A 19,744-nucleotide genomic window follows, 5' to 3' on the forward strand; every position below is an offset into this window, starting at 1 on the left:
TAGAGTTACGAATAAAGCAAAATAGTAGGTTGAACCAAAAGAAGTTGCCGACCATTTTGACCACTAAAATAGCAATTTCATATGGCTCAACCCAATATGTAGCTAAATGTATTTTTTACAGTTGTTATCAGTGTCCAATTATCAAGAACTTCACAGGTGATCCTAAATTAATATTTAGATTATCAAAAGCTGATATTAGGCCAGCATCTTTTATTTTCAGTACCCGTTATCATTTCCATGTGTCAGAAGAAACCAGGAGGGAAAATTTGTAAAGTATTTTCCTTCTCTTCCTTGGTTTTCATTTGTTTGTTTCTTTTCCTTAGCACTCAGCTACCAAGGTATTTCCTCTATTCTCTAGGGAAATGGAGATTCAAACCAGAAAATAAGAGCCAGCAAGTCGGTTTAGGCAGTACTGTAATCTCTGAATTGATATGCATCCTCTTCAACACCCTGGACAGATTTGCAGTGCTTCTTGAGTTACTTTTCACCTCGTGGCTTCACTCTTTCATCTAAAGTAAATTTGCAGACCATCAGACCCACCCTGATTCAAATATATTCCAGAATTGAATACAAGCTATTTTAAAATAATCTGCTGTTTGGGTTATCTCTGTCATCATTTTCCCTCTCTTAGCACAGAAAATTGAGAATGCACTATTGTATCCTAGGAGTCAAAAAAAGAGTGGGGAGACAGATGGGGGTTCCTTTTTGGGATAGTCATGCAACCATAGTCACTATCTCATTAAGAAAACTTAATCATTTATTCTTTCTTTATACTGTTAAAATAAACTGAAACCTCATGTGCCATCCTTTTTGTGTGAGCAATGGGTCAAGATTCAATACATGAGAGTGGTTACAAGCATTGCAATTAAACCGCAGCACCAGTGTTTACTAAGTCTTGGCCTTGGGTGAGTTCCTTAACCTCTCTGCACCTTAGGTCCTTTGCGAGTTGGGAATTATAACACCTGCCTCCTGGGGTGGTTGTAAAGAACCCACGAAATCTGGTCCATAGAGCATCCAGCATAGAACATTGTAGATAGTCAATAAAGGGTAATTGTTGTTGATTAGAATTCAAAATTGGGGAAAATGTCTGCATATATGAGAAACTCCATCTATTTTCCTTTTTCTTTGGGAAAGGCTTAATTTCTGCCTCCAGTTCTGTGTTGGTCTGGAGAGTTCAGGCTCTTGCCTGATGGACCCCGAATCAGGGTAAGCGTCTTTGCAGTCGTCCTTGCCTGCACGTCCCAGAGAACCTCTAGTCCCTGTAGTATTACACAAATCTTTGCAGCCACTTGCTAGCATAGTGCATAGTTAAATTGTCATTGGCCTGTTCGCTTCGCAGAGGGTCAGTCCTCTAGCCCTTATCATGTGCCGGATGATCACGTCACTTCTCACTGACCATCTTTTGCTTTCTCTTTGCAGATCCCTTCTGGCCTCTTTATCCCTAGCATGGCTGTTGGTGCTATAGCGGGTCGGCTCTTGGGAGTAGGGATGGAACAGCTGGCTTATTACCACCATGACTGGGCCATCTTCAATAGCTGGTGCAGTCAAGGAGCAGATTGTATCACCCCTGGCCTTTATGCGATGGTTGGGGCTGCAGCCTGCTTGGGTGAGTACTGTTTGCATTGATTTCAAAGAGATTGCTACCCAGGTGGCATTATAAAGGCGAGTGATATTAAGCACAATTGACTGTAGACTTTTTTAAAGATGACTATCCGTTTCTTGTTGGGCTTGCCATTTTCAAGTGCTTTAAGAAAGCATTCTTTACCGTATATCTCCATTCCTCCCGTTTGAGAGTAATTCTTCTCTCAAATTCCGTCATATTGAGGAAATAATCAGAAATTTGGACAAAGATGATCTGCACAAGAATGTGCATCATGGTATTATGTGTAATAGCAAATAACTGCGCTCAACCTAAAAGCACAATAAGGGACTGGTTAAATAAATTATGGTATAGTACATCCATATAATGCCATACCGTGCAGCCACTGAATGTGATGCTAATAGGTTTAATATCTTTAAATACAATGTTAAATACATTTGTACTAATATACAAAGTATTCCTAATATAAAGTTAGGAGAAAAAGCATGGTGGGGAATTTAAACGTATAATACGAGTTCATCTATATAAAAACATACGTTTATGAAAAAAGTCATTTGAAATTTTTACTCAGCATATTTCTAGGCAGTGAGCTTATGGATAATGGCTTTCTTTTATATACTTTAAAAATATATGTATTTTCTGATCTTTCCACAGTGGGCCTGCACATCCCAGAGAACCTCTCGTATCTGTAGTGTTACACAAATCATAGAGATCTTATGCAATTACTTGTATAATTGGGGGGTGGGGAGCAACAGACGAATGAAAAAAAGAAGAAGAATGAAGGAGGTGTCTTGTACTTTTGTAGAGATTATTTTGAGAAGTCTGACTCATGTTCATTGTAAACTTGCTTGAATGCAGTTGCAGGGGTCTGTAGGTGAGGCCTCCTTTTAGTGATGTTTCTGGTAAGTAGCTTTTTCTGGATGGGGCCTGTGACAGGCCCATAACTGTAATGAATCCTATACTTTTACTCCCTTCAGTAAGTAGCCTGTGTCTGTTTTTTGCAGGCGGGGTGACTCGGATGACCGTTTCTCTTGTTGTCATAATGTTTGAACTAACTGGTGGCTTGGAATACATTGTGCCTCTGATGGCCGCAGCCATGACAAGCAAGTGGGTGGCAGATGCTCTTGGGCGGGAGGGCATCTATGATGCCCACATCCGTCTCAATGGATACCCCTTTCTTGAAGCCAAAGAAGAGTTTGCTCACAAGACCCTGGCAATGGATGTGATGAAACCCCGGAGAAATGATCCTTTGTTGACTGTCCTTACTCAGGACAGTATGACCGTGGAAGACGTAGAGACCGTAATCAGTGAAACCACTTACAGTGGCTTCCCAGTTGTGGTGTCCCGGGAGTCCCAAAGACTTGTGGGTTTTGTCCTCCGAAGAGACCTCATTATTTCAATTGGTAAGGATTTCAGAAATGGGATAAGGGAATCCACTATGGAAATAAAGAAATATGCATGAGGGGAAGGGAGGGATAAATTAGGAGTTTGGGATTAACAGGTACACACTACTATATATAAAATAGATAAGCAACAAGGACCTACTGTATGGCACAGGGAACTATATTCAGTATCCTGTAATAACCTGTAATGGAAAAGAATCTGAAAAAGAATGTTTATATATATTGATATATATATAATTATATGTATATATACATATGTATAAAACTGAATCACTTTGCTGTACACCTGAAACTAACACAACATTGTAAATCAACTGTACAATCAGTCAGTCAATCACTAAGCATGCATGCATGCGTGAAAAGGGGAAGGACGGAGCGGAGAGGGGACTGGTTAGGGGCCAGAAGTTTAGAAGTAGTCCTTCCTTTTTCAATCTTTTTTTTTTCTACTTTTCAAATAGAAAATGCTCGAAAAAAACAGGATGGAGTTGTGAGCACTTCTGTCATTTATTTCACCGAGCATTCTCCTCCAATGCCACCATACACCCCACCTACCCTCAAGCTTCGGAACATCCTGGATCTCAGCCCCTTCACTGTGACTGACCTTACACCCATGGAGATCGTGGTAGATATCTTCCGCAAGCTGGGACTGCGGCAGTGCCTGGTTACACACAATGGGTGAGAGCTCTTTGGTGAAGGCAAATTGGATTTGGGAGGAAAAGAGAATGTAGAGAGATAAAGAAGAACCCAACTCACATGAACGTTTGTAGCATTTATAGACCTTTTTGAAGCTCCGAGATGAAGATGAATGTGTTTCTTTTTTTGTCATAATTAATAGAAAAGGAGTTTGGGGAAGATAGTGGGTTTGAGAGATGTGAACTGCTGGTTGCACATTATAAATAACTCAGTTCCTCCCCCACAAAGGAAACAACTATGTTCTCATGAACAGGCAGCACTGAAATTATAATGGTATTAGGTAGTATATGTATAGTATTTGGTCCTTACGATACCTTTGTTGTTATTATTTGAGGGTGAGAAAACCAAGTTCCAGTAAGGTTTAAAGATTTGCAAAAGGACCCCAAGTTACTGTCTAGTAGTGGTAGGCTTTATTTTTTCTTTTTTGGTCTCACCACGCAGCTTGTGGGATCTCAGTTCCCGGACCAGGGATTGAACCCAGGCCACCGCAACGGAAGCCCAGAATCCTAACCACTAGGCCACCAGGGAACTCCCTAAACACAAGTCTTCTGACTCCCAAGGCTAAGGCTCTTTCTGGGATATTTCTTATCCAGTAAAGGAAGCCATGCTATTTTTATTGGAAAAGAAAGGAGGTTGAGGAGAAGGGTGGGTGTTTGTTGTTGTTGTTGTTGTTGTTTTTGACCCTGGTATGTTAATCTAGTGATTATATAAGAATTTCGCCCTCTAAAATTTCTGCGTAGCGTAGCAGATGTCTTGCAGGATTGAGATCAGTAAGGGGACTTTTCCTAACTGATCCATTCAACCTTTACTGAATCTGTACTTCATGTAAGAAGGCATTCCACTAGATTCTGGGGAGAGGCAAAAAGCAATGAGACCCTTCTCTGCCCTCAAGAAGCATACAGTGTTATAGGGAAGCTGAGAACACAGCAAACTGGACAAATGCTACGGAAGAGGTGTGCACAGAACATGCTGTTCCCAGGAGGAGGGCACAGTTATTACTGGCTCGTAGGATCGGGGAAGGTGTTCTGGAAGAGGGACATTTGAACTGGGTTGCAAAAGGTAAGATTTGTATATATAGAGAAGAATATTTAAACCACAGGAAATAGCAGGATTTAAGACCTAGAGGAAGAAGTGCTTAGAGCATGCTTAGCGACCCATGCATTGTCCCATTTGCCTGGTACATGTAATCTAGTCCTGTCATCATTCTGTAAGTGCAGATAGTATTCAAAGACAAAGATGAAAAGGACCACAAAAAGTGTCACCTTTGAGAATGTTATTTTAACTACAGATTAATTTTTGTCTTGTTTTGTCTTTTAGGCGATTGCTTGGAATCATTACCAAAAAGGATGTGCTAAAGCATATAGCACAGATGGCGAACCAAGATCCTGATTCCATTCTCTTCAACTAGAATCACAGGGCTGTACTGGATATAAAACAGGAAGGACATTGCAGACCATGGATATATTTTATTAACTGGGTACCCAAAAAACATTTCCCACATTTGGATGGTGAAGTTATATTAGTGTGTTGTCTCTTTCCTACAAGTTAACCAGTTGCACTACATAATCTCTGGAAATTAATCTTCTCTTTAGGAGAAAATTCAGTTAGGCTTCTGTGATATTGCATTAGGAAGATTTCATGAAAGAGTAAAGAAGATTGCTATGGTTTAATTCTTTTTTTTCTTTTTTTAAAAGATTTTTTTAATTTAAAACATAAGTGTTAGCCAATATGCAATCACTGAAAACTATGCAAGAAAAATTCCAACCGTCCTGACCTATAGCCTGCAGGAAGCTCATGAAAAAGTCACTTTTTTGGACTCTGTCATTGGTGGAAGATGAAGTGTAAACCAGGGACTTTGCTTTTCCAACCACAGAAAGGAAAGCCAGAAGGAAAATAGTAATGGTATTTTCCAGACTGTGAATTCAGTTCAAATGTTATCTTGTTCTTGTTACAGTATTTAGCATTATTAGTTTATGTGTGTGTATGTGTATGTTAATTTTAATATCTGATTATAAGACAATGCTGCTTTGGTTAATCTCCTCTAAATGGATGTAGAGAGGTTGACTTTTATAGCTTGCTTGTTCCTGGTACTCTTTTGAAGTGCACAAAAGATAAGTTATAGAATTTTCTCCTTGTCTGCAAAAAGGGTAATTTTCCAGATGGCCTTTGTTAGCTAGTAGACAAGGACTTTGCCATGAATTTGTTAGTAGCAGGGAATGATTTCTCTCCATCTTCCTTGAAACAAATGATTAGTAAAGTTCTAAGCAAAGTCAATGACCAGGACTTTCACATTTTTGTGAGGTCCCAACTCTTACCCAGATGCCACCTCCATGAGTGATGGTGCTTTTGGCTTCTGGAATATGTAAGAATAGTAAAGGGAACCAAGTCTAGACTGCATACTGGTAAACCAGGGAAGATCCCGAGCTGTATCTGCGTTCTCATGCATTCCTTCATGACAACCACCAGTAGTAAAATGACTGGGCACTCATGCCTCCTCCCAGTGTTAAGTACATGTATATAACAGGCCAGTGTTGTCCCCGTGATCGTGAATTTAGGCTTGGGGTACTTTCAGGTATAGTCAAGGCATTGGAACAGGATAGGCAGCTGTGACTCCCTTGAGGCTCCTTAGAATTCTAAATAAAATGCAGAACCATCCTGAGACCCAGGGGTATGGACAAGGCCTGGTGACACCAAAGGTGCTTGTATACAATTGAAAAGGTGCCTGTCTCAATTTCCTACCACCTTTACCGCAGTAGAAAACATCACACTCTAAGGACACCTGGTGGAGTTACAGAGCCACCGTCATCATTCCAACTACTGTTTCGTTTTCTACAGTTTTACCCACGTGCTGTTGTTCCTCCTCCATTCTCCCTTTCCCACGCCTCAGTCCTGAGTCCTCTCTTTGGGATTGAGTAGTGTGCCCGGTTAATCATTCCTGTTACAAAAAAATAACTCCCAGGGCTAGTTAAATTGTAAACCCAGCCTCTACAGTCTTACAGCCCATGGACCAGAGGTGACGCACAACCATTTGCTTTGCTCTATAGCCCAGTAGCTCCATTTCCACGCTGACGCCCACAGCAGTGAGACTCAAATGCTAAGGGTGGGAGTTGAGCCTTTCCCATTTTACAAGTCTGTTCCCAGCGCTTCCCACCATCCTTCTAGCCTAGAATCAGCAGTCACTCGGCATAGCCTCTCCTCCCACTCCAAGCACCTCAGCGTACCTCATTTTAAAAGTTGCCGATCTCTGATTCTAGGAGTTTTTACCCCTAGTTTCTTATCTTTCCAAAATCTGAAATTCTTTTATTGCCTAGAACTGGGGAGCCGAGTCTTATTTTGATTTTTATCTTTAAAATATCAAGGCAGTCACCAGAGTTTCTCCTTTTAAGTATATCACTCTAGCATTTTAATGAAAAAGACAAAAGCCTCCCTAGGTTATATTATATTATAGTCACGACTCAGTAACTTCACGTCTTTTGTCCCTCCTGTACCACTGATTCCCTCACACGAGATGAGGCTATTTGCCTGACCACCACGTCTGTTGTGCACAAATCAAAGTTCTTATGTGTGTACTTCTGGTTCACTACCTGTCTTTTCTTATCAGCCGTCCAACTAAAGTTTTCAAAACAGGAAATGTTAGTATTTCTGGTATTTGATGATGGTGAAAGGTTTGGTCGCATTTCATAGTACAGCAGTGATATGGAGGGTGTCTAAGTTTGCCTTTGTGTTTCTTCTAGGCTCTGTTTTTGATTTGAGACAGATGAGCCAGTGTTCAGGTGCTACTTCAGAGAATAAATTCAAGAAATCAGATAACACTGTGCCAAGGTATACTTTCTAGATACTAAGCACCGATTGGCCCTCCAGAGAATAATATCCCTTTGATACCTCACTCCTGGTAAATCTCATTCATTAACCTCAGCTTCTCAGGAATCCTTGTAACTCATATGCTAGAAGTAGCTGTAGTGTATGGTATCCATTATATGTCCAGTCCTATGGTTTGGCTCCAAGTTTGGCTAATTGTGGTAGAGCTCTCTGCTAGACTGCTAGCTCAGCACCTTAACACTCAGAGTTTCTTGTCTTGAGGCAAAGGAAAATGTTCTTTCTGCCATTGCCAATTCAGCAGTTGGACTTACTTAAACCAACAAAGCTGATATGGGGGGGGGGGTCTGTCAGTAGTCTCAAATGGCCACGTACCTCAATGGCAAAAGACTGGATAATCTGTGATTTAAAAATTAGTATGAGCCGAGACCAGTCGATTCTGGTATTAAGAAAGAAAGTTTCCCGACACACGGAAAGGATTTACAAAAGAATGCCAATAAGTGCTTCGAGAGAGTTAGGGCTTTCCAAGGCAAAATATCTGGTAGACATCCAGGCCACGAAAGGAATGAGAGTCTATGGATTTGTAAAAGTCTAACTGCTATATTTTATCTTCAGATCTGTGACGTAAAGAATTAAAGAAGCCGAAATAGTTAAGGCATGATTAGTTATGCCATTGGCAGAAGCAGGGGACTGAACAAGCAAAAGAATGGCCACTTTTAAGATCACTTCTATTTGGATGTACGTTCAGACACTCCCCCTCTTTTCTGGCTCTGGTGTCCTTCAGGCTCAGCCCAGCTGTGGAGTAGAGGTGGTATAATCCACAGAGCAGATATCTGCTGGTGGATAATCTGACATTGATGGTACTTTGTATTTGCCAGCTGGCAGAGCAGTCGATTAATTTGCTGATGGAACTGCAAAGCAGTTCCGTTGTTTTGGCACCAGAGGCTGAATCTGAACCGTTTACAGGAAGAGCAGAGAAGAAGCATAAATGTCTCTAGCAAGTCTTCAATTGTGCATGAACACGAGAATGATAAAGTAATGGGGACTTTGTGTGGTCTAAGGCTGTGAAGTAATTCTTAACTATGAATTTATGAACCCATTCAGGTGTCGGGGGAGCAAAAATGTTTTTTAAAACAGTGTGCAAGAGAGTCCATCAGGGAAAGTAATCACTGCTGTATGTTTTAAGTATTTGGATCACCTGTCCCAGTTGGATCCTGACCTTGATTTTAGTTAGGTGATGAGTAGGAAGGTGTACTTGTTACCCCACAGTATCTTTTGGTTTTGTTTTTTTAATAAATCACAAGGAGTACAGTTTTTGAAGTTGAGTTTTTAATAAATGATAGTGAAGACAATTGAAAATTTGACATGACCAGTGTGTTTTATATTGCCAGAGTACTTACTGATGACTGACCACAGTGTATTGTGAGGAATCGGTTTACTTTCACTGGATCAGAGCCAAACGCAGGCCACTCATCTGTTCAGAGAAAGCAGGAGAGCATCTTTCATGGTGGTGCATAGAGTATTGAGCTCTTAAAAACTCTGAGAAAAACTAGGAGTTCAGAAAGTAAAGGGGAGGTGAAATATTGAGTCCTTAAAAAAAAAGATGTCTAAATATGTGGTCTGAACTTCAGTATCCTACGACCTTGATTTTATTTTTAACCACCTCTGGGGATAACCTGGATTCCCTTTGGAGAGAAAATGGCAAGTTATGGCAGTGGAAAAACCCTAGTAAACAAGTATACGAGTTCTTGTAAGATGGTGGGAGGAAGGCCATTCCATGCCCCAAGCCAGACACCCCGACATTTATAAACTACTTGATCATGTGCCTCAAGGAGAGAAAAAATTAGTAGTCTCCCAAAGACCAGGCTTTCCAAGCAACCAAGAGGCTCAAAGCAGCATTTGGTGGAGGCAGTCTACTTTTGTGGAGAGGGCTGACCCAAGACCAGACATCTCGCGGAGGAGGGCAGCGTCTACTGCCATTGCCTAAGTGATAAGCTTTAGGTAGCTTATCTTGAATTCTGATAGCAAAATATTTTAAAAATCTATATTGTTAGCCTCCCTGGTATGTACTTATTGTAGATTACAAAGAAAAAGGTGAGGCTTTCTCAGAGCTCAGGGAGCTGTGTAAATTTGAAGTGAAATTGGTCTGGTGGACCTGTGGTAACCACTGAGCTGTGCTCTGCCTCGATTTTGGTTGCTTGCCCCAAGGGGAGGAGTTCCTGGACTAGGAGGTGTTAGCAACTTCAAGTTATACTCCCTAAATGTTTGCTGGTCACAGTCTCATTTCTAAACATCTGCATCTCGGCAAAGTTTTGAAGTGACATAGGGAGCAAAATCGGTTTTTCCACCTTGTAGTCTGATTTTGCCAAATCACCCAAGAAAGAAAGAAGGTCTATGATGTGCAGAGTTTGCGTTTCTTGGATGGGACCTATCAGGTCATCCAGCCCAATCCCACAGTCATAAATTCCTACCTCTAAGTTCCTGCCAAAGGGCCTTCAGCCTCTGGGTGCACACTCGTTGAATGAATGCCTTGCCTAAAGTTTGGCCTTTTAAGGGGAAAAAAGCGTGTGATGGTATAAAAATATGAGGGTTTAGATAAATGATCTCTGCCTCTCCTCCTCTTTCCTCCCCACCCCTGTCTCTCTGTCTGTCTCGCTCTCCTCACCCCAATACCCTGAATTCAAAATTTTCTCAGTTACTCTAAGTGTATTGTTTTGAATGTGGACCTTGAGGAGGGAGAGGATCATTCTGAGAGTAGAGAATGGAAGATACTTCTGAGTTGATGGGGCCAGTGGGGCTTTGCTCCGCTGTAGGGGCTAAAGCCAATGGTATCTGTTGGCAGTGTCCAGGGCTTTAGCATCTCAATGCAGACATGTGAAGTATTCATTGCTAAACCTTGTTATCATCTACTAGTCCAAATCTGTCGAAAGTGAGAGGCGGTCTAGGGTTTGATGAGTGAAATGCCACCTGGCAGAATGGAGATGAGGGAATGGCCTGAGATGGTTTTGTCAGGGTAGGAATGTTTAGCCTCATTAGCTTATTGAGTGTACCTCAAATATATGGTCCTTCAAGAGTGCTCCCTTTCCCTCCTCCATTTCACTTTATCCCTTCTCTCTCTTTCCCATTGTCCTGCCTTTTTAGCACTCAGATTTTAATAAATATTTACTTTTTATTATATATTTGGTCCCTTGGGACTATGTAATGACTAAGAGTTTCATTCTAGGTAAAAAATGATGTGTTTAATATTTTGTTCTTTTAAACTGTCTTTTGAAGCTATGCTGCTAACCAGGTACAGGCCAGAAAGGAGTTGGGCTTGACGGACAGCACCCTGGTCATGTCACCTAAGGATGCCATTGATGTAATGATGGTGACTCTTCTTCATTTGACCAAGGCCAGCCTCCTGCTCTTACCTCTGTCCATTCATTTCTGGCTGTGGGAAAAATACCACCTGTCGGGTGAGCCAGTGAGGCCAGGAGGATCAGAGGGGCCGGTTCCAGCCCATGGGCCACTATATGAATGTCTCTGTAATAAGCTCATTTGTAGGGCCGGCTCCAACTGCAGTAGCCAAAGAAAACCTGTCTGACTCGACATTTTAGTTCCTGAGAGTTGGTAAAAGTTCAACTGAAGCTAAGGTATAGACATTAGCAGTAGCTAGGCTTCCAGAAACTAGAGTCAACTAAAGCTAATAGAGTTTCCACAGGAAACTTGGTGCTGAGCTGTTCAGAGCGATTATTTATCTGAGTGTTGCCAACCCTTTAGTCACGCTTTCTTAGCTTTATTCTAACTTTTAGAGACGTTGGTCCCTGTTCATAGGCACAGCCTGTACCAAAGCTGTGGCTCACTGCACAGTTCATTCTGCTCCCTGGTCAAGCATAGCAACATAGTCTAAAAAGGAAGATGTGGGCTGGGGAGTTAGAAGACCTGGTTTCTATTCCCTATGCTTCTACTAACTAGCCTCGAGATCTTAACCGCTCTGTGCCTCAGTGTTCCCATCTGCAAAATGGGGATAGTGTTAATTGCCCTACCTACCTCACAGGGTTGTTGTGAGGATAAACTGAGACAATGAAAGGAAAGTACTTTGACAAGTAAGTGCTATGCAAATTGTAAGAAAAGGAAACAATCACGTTAAAGGCAATGGAATGGACTTTGGCAGAAAGGTTAATGGGATTGTCCAGCCCTTTCTCTGTGTGGCTTAAACCCAGGTCACCATTGCTTTATACATTTTTCACTTAGCACAGATTTGTAATTATGCATGTAATAAAGCACAGCCTTATCCAATTTGGTGTCTGGTGTGTTTCTGAAGACCCTCAATTTTGTAGCTATTGATTTCTGATCATAAAAGCTCGGTGTGGAGGTTGGGGGAGGGTAGTGTAAAAGGCACCTGCAAACTCCTGCTAGTAGGCTCACTTCTTAAAATGATTTATTAAAGACTTAATTAGTTTTACAGATCGAGTAATACTTTTTACCATAAGGAGACAAATGAGGAGCACCTTGTATTTTCTGAGAGATTCCAGATACCTCATTCATTATGGCTACTTAAATGTTCCTGTCGCATACATTGGTGATCCTTTCCTGATGAAATGAGGATTAGCTGGAGCTGTGTTTTTTCTCTCTCTTTTTAAGCTTTTAATGATGTAAGATTATGGGCTTTGACAGGCCTCTTGCCTATAGTCAGTTATTACAAGGGGTAGGATGGGTGATGGAAATGTTCCTCCAATGAATAGTAGGGCCAGTAGTATCCTCGTTATGGTGGGTTGGGGTTAAAATGTTTTCTGTGGGAAACCCTTTGAAGTGACTGAGGAGTGGGGCTTTTCGGGGAAGTGGTTGAATATGCAAACATTTCCTTTTCACATCTCTCTGGAACCCAGAAAACAAAGGAAAGCTATACTTTGAAGTATGGTTTTCCTACTTTCTCGCTCTATTTTTCCTGCATCTGATTCCTCCTCCCCTCTCCCTCCCTCTCTCTGTTAGCCAGACCACCAGGAAGGCAGTTTACTGTGTGTCCAAGTTTTCATTTAAGAGTTTCTCCCGTTGACATTTGATTACATCTGCACTGGTGTTGACTTGATACCTTGTTGCTACCAAGAACTTTAATGACTTTGGCCTACTTGGTATCATTTCAGGAAGGACACCTCTATGTATAAATAACTCCCTCATAAGCCTGAAATTCCACAAGGAAACTTCAGTTTTTGATGTTTTTTATCATTTTACTGGACCCCTTCCACACTTATCGTCATCCCTGCCTCTAATCTAAATACCTTCTAAGAAAAAAAACACTGCATCTAGCTGTTACCAGCTCTCAGCAACTTGCGATGAATTAGAGTATCATGTCTAGTTGCTGTAGGGCTCAGATAAAAATGGCTTTGATGGAGTATGAGGTACAGATTAATCCATCATCTAGTACAGGAGCTGCCCAGAGAAGAACCTGGAAATGACCACCAGATGTCAGTGCAATCATTAAAATACTGGTATAGCTCTGGTTTGGTCAGAAGAAAACTGTGTCTGAGGGTAGGCAGGGCAAAAAGTGTTAATTCATACATAAAGCTAGATGCTGGGAATACAAAATTCAATCACAAGGTATTTCTTAGTTGATCAGATATTCTCTTTTTAACGTATATAATAAACTGTTTTTCTTATTGTTAAAACAAGTCAATCACATGGCAGTCCCTGCCTTTAAGGAGCCTATCATCCTGGTGTCTGAAAGTTGTAGTTTCTTTTTAGAAGCAGTGCCTCAGATAAAAACAATGGGGAAAGGACTCCAGTTCTTCCTTCATTAGGATCGCCATATAATGTATTGTGTGACTAAGACACTTCTGACAGTGGGATGGTGGTGTTAATAATTACCCAGGGACAAACTGGGACTATCCCAGGTGTGTTAGTCAACTCAGGCTGCTATAACAAGTGACCATAGATGGAGTGGCTTATAAACAAAAGAAATTGATTTCTCACAGTTCTGGAGGCTGCAAGTCTGAGATCAGGGTGCCAGCATGGTGGGGTTCTGGTGAGAGCCCCTCTCCCAGGTTGCAGACTACAGAAGTGTTGTATCCTCACATGGCAGAAAGAGAGCTAGAGCGCTCTCTGGGGTCCTTTTTATCAGGGCACTAACCCTGTTCATGTTCAGGCTCCCCCTTCCCGATTTCATCACCTCCCAAAGGCCCTACCTCCAAATACACTGAGAGTTAGGATTTCAACGTATGAATTTGGGGGCGACACACACATCCAGTCGATAACACTGGCAATCCAAGAAGTGTGGTCGCCCCCTCTTCCTGAGTGATCTCCAGCTCCTGTCCTTTGGACTCTAGCTCCAGGGCTCCTAAGCTCCTTTCCTAGGATCAAAGGTTCTGCCCTTCCCTTGAGCTCCCAAAGCCCCTCTCCTGGCCTCTCTTCCCTCCTTCATAATAAGCAATCTCATCTTTTTTTTTAAATAAATTTATTTTATTTATTTATTTTTGGTTGCGTTAGGTCTTCACTGATGTGCGCGGGCTTTCTCTAGTTGCGGCGAGCGGAGGGGCTACTCTTCGTTGCTGTGCGCGGGCTTCTCATTGTGGTGGCTTCTCTTGTGGAGCACGGGCTCTAGGCGCATGGGCTTCAGTAGTTATGGCACGTGGGCTCAGTAGTTGTGGCTCGCGGGCTCTAGGGCGCAGGCTCAGTAGCTGTGGTGCACGGGCTTAGTTGCTCCGCGGCATGTGGGATCTTCCCGGACCAGGTCTTGAACCCGTGTCCCCTGCATTGGCAGGCGGATTCTTAACCACTGCGCCACCAGGGAAGCCCAAGCAATCTCATCTTAACTGCTACTGGGACATGGGGTAGAGAGGTGTTCAGACAACCACAAGTAAAAAATAAAATTTTATTCTCAAAAATAATAATAGGACTCTGAGCAGAGAGCAACATTCAGGGTAAGAGAAAGACACTTATGGCTTTTGGGTTCCCTTAGGCCTCCTCAAGCTGTTGGGTTGACGAAGTTCTGTGTCTATACATTGCCCACTGCTAGTGTCTCTAAGTAGACATTTTAGGATCTTGATTCAGGAGGCTGCAGTTAGAATAGAAGACGGAGAGAATGGAAAAAGCATAGAATTTGGAGCCAGGGGACCTGGACTTGAGGCTTCCTATAAAGGAATAGCTACCTTTCTCCATCAAACAAAACTCAGGATCTCTGAGATTGGCCTTGGAGGAAGAGTCTTCTCTTGAAAAGGGGCTCCTGGACCACACAGTGTAGCTGTGTGTTCCATAAGATTCTCCTTCCTGTTGAGACGATCTTTCTGGTTACCTCACTGGCCTTGGGGTGTAGTGGAGATCACTCCTTTTTAATATTCTAGTCTGAAAGTGCCTCTATAGCACAGCTGAGACGGAGGTAGAACTTTTAATTTAAAAGTTCGGGGAAAATGAAGCCATCGTGATGTGCAATGAGCTCATCGGGCTGACCCTGACTGTGCAGCAGAATTATCTGAAATGGGTATTAAAATATAGATTCCTGGAGGTTTGGTGCCAGGTCTTGGACTAGTATTTGAAAAACCATATGGGGGATATTACAGGCTTCACCCTGCCCTGAAGCTTTATCAGACTTCTGTGTGGTGGGCATCAACTTAGTACCACCTGGGAGAATTCATTGTCCCACCTCTTGTTCACTCTTGTATCCCAAGTGCAAGATAGAGCGCCCAGCACAGAGCAAGACCTCTGAAAATGCAGTACTGGTAGAATAGCAGCCTGTGTAAAACTTGCCTTCTTAGTTCCTGTTTCCTGCCTGAAGATGTATCTCTTCCCTAGATGTATACCACCTTCCAGGGACACCAGGTTTACCCACGCCCAAGCAGTTCTTATAATTTATACTACAAGTCACAACCTGATAATCACCGTCTCATACAACCCTTTGTAAGTGACGAAGAGCATGTTTATTTCAGGCTCTGCTACTTATTCACCATGTGATTCGACCTCTGTGACCTCAGTAACCTCATCTGTAAAGGAGTAATGATGATAAAACCTGCCTCTTTGGACTGTTGAAATGAATGAAACTAGGTAAGAAAACTGGGTTTTACAAGTTGGCTATGCAAACATCATTGTTATTCATTTGGTCCTGAGGGCTAAAGGAGGTAATGTATGAGAATAGTCAGTTCGCTCAACCACTATTTATTGAGCACCACTAGGCAATGGAGATTCAATGAAAGGAAAAAATAGACCCATTCCCGAGATGACAATCCAAAACACAGTCAATTAAGAGTGGCATCAACCAGCAGTCTATTCTAATGACAAAGAAATTTTTTTCCAAGTCCGATATCTGTGGGCTTAGCAGCCTCTGCTGAGTATTAGCAGAATCTTGGCACCTCCTCTCCCACCAAAATGTTTTCCAATTATTTCTGCCTCTGAGACTCTGGAATCAGGGCATCCCAGCTACACTCAAACCAATCTGTCAGCTATGGTTGTCAAGAGGGATGCACCTACTTGACCACAGCTGAAGCCTGCAAAGCCACTCAGAGAACCCTTCCCTACCCCAGGTATCACCCAGCCTGAGAAAGTCGATTGTACCCTTTCCTTCCTTGCCTTTCCTCCAGCATAACTTCTCTTTCTAGTTCTAGTTACTCCCTCGTATGTGGGTGAATACCAACAGATGCGGCTGTGTGAATATGGGGAGTGGAGAGGAGGGTTGTCTACACTAGCAGCAACATACTTAGAAATATTCTGTTACACAAATACCCTTGAACTTCACATCAACCCCGTGAGATAGGCAAAATACGAGGATACTAAGACGAAGACTTGTTTGTGATTTGCTCAGTATCTCAGAGGCAGGAAGTGTTGTAACAGAAGCTGGAACTCAGTGTTTTTGACCCCAGGTCCAAACTAATCTTATGGCTACGTGCTCCTGTTCATCCTGACTGTTTCTAGGCCAGTTTATGCGAAGAGAGTAACAGGAGCCTGCCTGGTTGGACAGTTGGCCTAGTGTTAAAAATATACTGTGGGTAAGAATCTGTATAGAGGCATGTAGAGGTGATGAGAAGCAATCCTAGGAAGGGGATCTCCAAAGAGGTTTTTTAAAAAATGTGCTTGTGTAGAAAAGTGAGAAGTGGGGATGGATTGGGGTTGGGGAGCAGTGTCTGGGGGCCTGTATTTACTAATTGACTTCCCTTCGTATTATTTGAAGTTTTTACCGGGAGCATATGTCACTTTTATAATTTTTTAAAAGTAAACAGCCAGGAAAGAAAACAGTATTTTTATATGTGGCTATAAATATGTGTTCATCTCATCAGTTGGAAGCTAAATTTGTTTTTCTTGCAAACTAATGATAAATAAAGAAAACTAAAGCCTCAGGTCCAGTAAGTGGTTGTTATGATGAGAATTCCCATCCCCAGCAGGGGAGCCATATGACTCATGCAGACACAGGGACTGTTTTCTTTCATATTCTAACACAGCAGACAAAATGATCCTTTTCAAAGATAAATCAGATCATGTCAGTTGCCTGATTTGAAACCCTTTGGTAGCTTCCCATTACATCCAGAGCAAATCCAAACCCCTTACCCTGGCCTCTGAGGCCTTCCATGACCTTCATCTGGCCTATCTTGCTAACTTCATGTTATGCGTTGAATTGTGTCCACCTAAAATTCATGTGTTAAAGTCCTAACCCCCAGTACCTCAGAATGTGACCTTATTTGGAAATAGGGCCTTGCAGATGTGATTAGTTAAATTAGGATGAGGTCATACTGGAGTAGGTCAGGCCCTAATCCAATATGACTGGCGTCCTTATAAGAAGGAGAAATTTGGAAGCAAGTGCACGTGCATACACACGCGTGCACGTGCACACACACCCAGAATGCCAGGTAAAGATGAAGGTGGAGATTGGGGTGATGTGTCTACAAGCCAAGGAACACCAAAGTTTGCCAGCAAACCACCAGAATCTAGGAGAGAGGCACAAACAGAGTCTCCCTCACAGCCATAGAAGGAACCAACCCTGCCAACACCTTAATCTTGGACTTCTAGCCTCCAGAACTGAGGCAATAAACATTTCTGTTGTTTAAACCACCTGGTTTGTGGCACTTTGTTATGGCAGCCCCAACAACCTAATACACCTCATCTCTTAGTGTTCAGCCTCTCTCTCACTTGCTACCAGCACACTACCTTTTTTTTTTCTTCAGTTCCTCACACACCCAGTTTATTCCTGCCTCAGGATCTTTGCACTAGCTGTTTCATTTTCCTCAAATGTACCTCCCTCAGACTTTTGCATGATTAGTACCTTCTTATTATTCAGTTTAAATGACCTCTCTTGTAGAAGCCTTCCCTCACCTCCCAGTCATTCTTAATTAATTCATGCTCTTTTTTCTTCAGAGTAGTCATCGTCATCTGAGGTTTTCTTAGTTATGTGTTTCTAGTATATTTCCCCCAATTAGAATGTAAGTTCCATAGGGATTTTTGTCCACCACAATATGCCCAGCTTCTACCTAGACATACCTGGCACACTATAGGCACTCAGTAAATATTTATTGAATGAATGATCAAATGAATGGGAAGAGTTCTTCACTGATAGATTTGTTTATTAAGCATTTATTGAATCTCTACTACTTGACAGCCACTCTGACAGAACTCGAGGCACAAAGGCAAATAAGATAGGGTCCCTGCCCGCTGTCTTTCTTTTTTTTTTTTTTTTTTTTTTTTTAATTTATTTATTTATTTATATTTTTAATTTTTGGCTGTCTTGGGTCTTCGTTGCTGTGCACGGGCTTTCTCTAGTTGCGGCGAGCGGGGGCTACTCTTCATTGCGGTGCGTGGCCTTCTCATTGCGGTGGCTTCTCTTGTTGCGGAGCACAGGCTCTAGGCACATGGGCTTCAGTAGTTGTGGCATGTGGGCTCAGTAGTTGTGGCTCACAGGCTCTAGAGTGCAGGCTCAGTAGTTGTGGCACACGGGCTTAGTTGCTCCATGGCATGTGGGATCTTCCCAGACCAGGGCTCGAACCTGTGTCCCCTGCACTGGGGACACGGGTGAACCCAAATCCACCCTGCTGGTGGGTTCTTAATGACTGTGCCACCAGGGAAGTCCCCCGCTGTCTTTCTAAAAGTCTGTGGCTACTGCCAGATCCCAATACTGCTGTAGTAGAGAGAGCATAGGCTTTGGAGTCTGACAGGCCTAAGTTCATGTCCTAGCTCTCAGTTACTAGCTGTGTGATCCTAGGCAAGGCACCTAACCTCTCTGTACCTCGGTAATCTTTTCTGCCAAAGGGGGATAATGTTAATACCTAACCTAGAGAGTTGTGGTAAGAAATAAATGAGACAGATAATGGGTATAAAAAGCTCAGCAGTACCTGGTACCCAGTAAATGCTTAAAAAAATGGCATTCTACTTCTATTCCGCTCTAATTAAATAACCAGGGCCCTTCTGCTCACAGTTATTTGCCTCCCTTTGGGGGAAATTAACCATTCCCCAAGACAGTAGTAGAAATAATTTGGTCTAAAGGGAGTCCCTGGACGGCCCCAGTACTTGTATCAGGGATCTCTGGGGAGCCATTCAGGTGGAGAAGACACACGTTGGAAATAAACACCCAACCTACTTCCCTTCATGCCCCATTATGAGGTAGTCATTCGTTCATTCATTCAGCAACTATTTATTGAACATCAATTCTGTCCCAAGCACTGTGTTGAGTGCTGGATGTACAGCGGCCAACAACACAGACATGGTCCTTGTCTTCACAGGGCTTACAGTCTAGTAGAGGCTTTTTGTTTCTTTTCCTTGTACTCTTTCAGCAAATATTTATTGGGCCTGGTACTTCCAGGCTTTTGCTATCTAGAGAGAATGGTGGCATCATGCCACTACCAGTTGTTACCTGAGATGACCAAGTAGCCCTGGATCTGGGGCAGCCATAGGCAATGGTGTTCATCCTTGGGGTTTGGCAGTCTTAGGAGCCCTCCACAAATTAGCATTTAAAATATTTCCACGTATTGAGTGCTCGCTTTGTTTGAAGTGGTAGATTCCATGCTTTACATCTATTATTTTGTTTAATCCCCACAACAACCTTGAGAAACAGATACTGTTATTATACCCTATGTCAACTGAGGAAAGGGATGCTCATGCTGGTGGGAGGGTGAAGTGACTCGTCCTAGGTTATACAGATAGGAAGTGGTGGAAGTGGAATTCAAGTCCAGGTCTGTATGACTCCCGAGCCTCTTTCTATAATACCACAATGCTTCAATATTTCCATAGGCTATTTTTGCTAAGGAAGCATTACACAGGACTGACTTACTGAAAGCTAGGAGAG

At 42.4% G+C, this 19,744-nt stretch overlaps 1 protein-coding gene across 3 annotated transcripts in view; it reads left to right on the forward strand.

Moving 5' to 3' along the window:
• Positions 1-11,790, forward strand: part of CLCN5 (chloride voltage-gated channel 5) — a 153,511-nt gene extending 141,721 nt beyond the window's left edge. For all 3 annotated transcript variants that reach the window (XM_082445147.1, XM_082445146.1, XM_082445148.1), the window contains 4 exons: positions 1,420-1,606; positions 2,605-3,003; positions 3,462-3,678; positions 5,014-11,790. In XM_082445147.1, coding sequence (XP_082301273.1) covers positions 1,420-1,606; positions 2,605-3,003; positions 3,462-3,678; positions 5,014-5,104 — 894 coding nt within the window. In that variant the 3' untranslated portion in view covers positions 5,105-11,790. The remainder of the gene's footprint in view (positions 1-1,419; positions 1,607-2,604; positions 3,004-3,461; positions 3,679-5,013) is intronic.
• The last annotated feature ends 7,954 nt before the right edge of the window (positions 11,791-19,744 follow it).

This window comes from Balaenoptera physalus (assembly GCF_965194825.1).
Source record: "Balaenoptera physalus genome assembly, chromosome: X".
NCBI classification, from domain to species: Eukaryota; Metazoa; Chordata; class Mammalia; order Artiodactyla; family Balaenopteridae; genus Balaenoptera; species Balaenoptera physalus.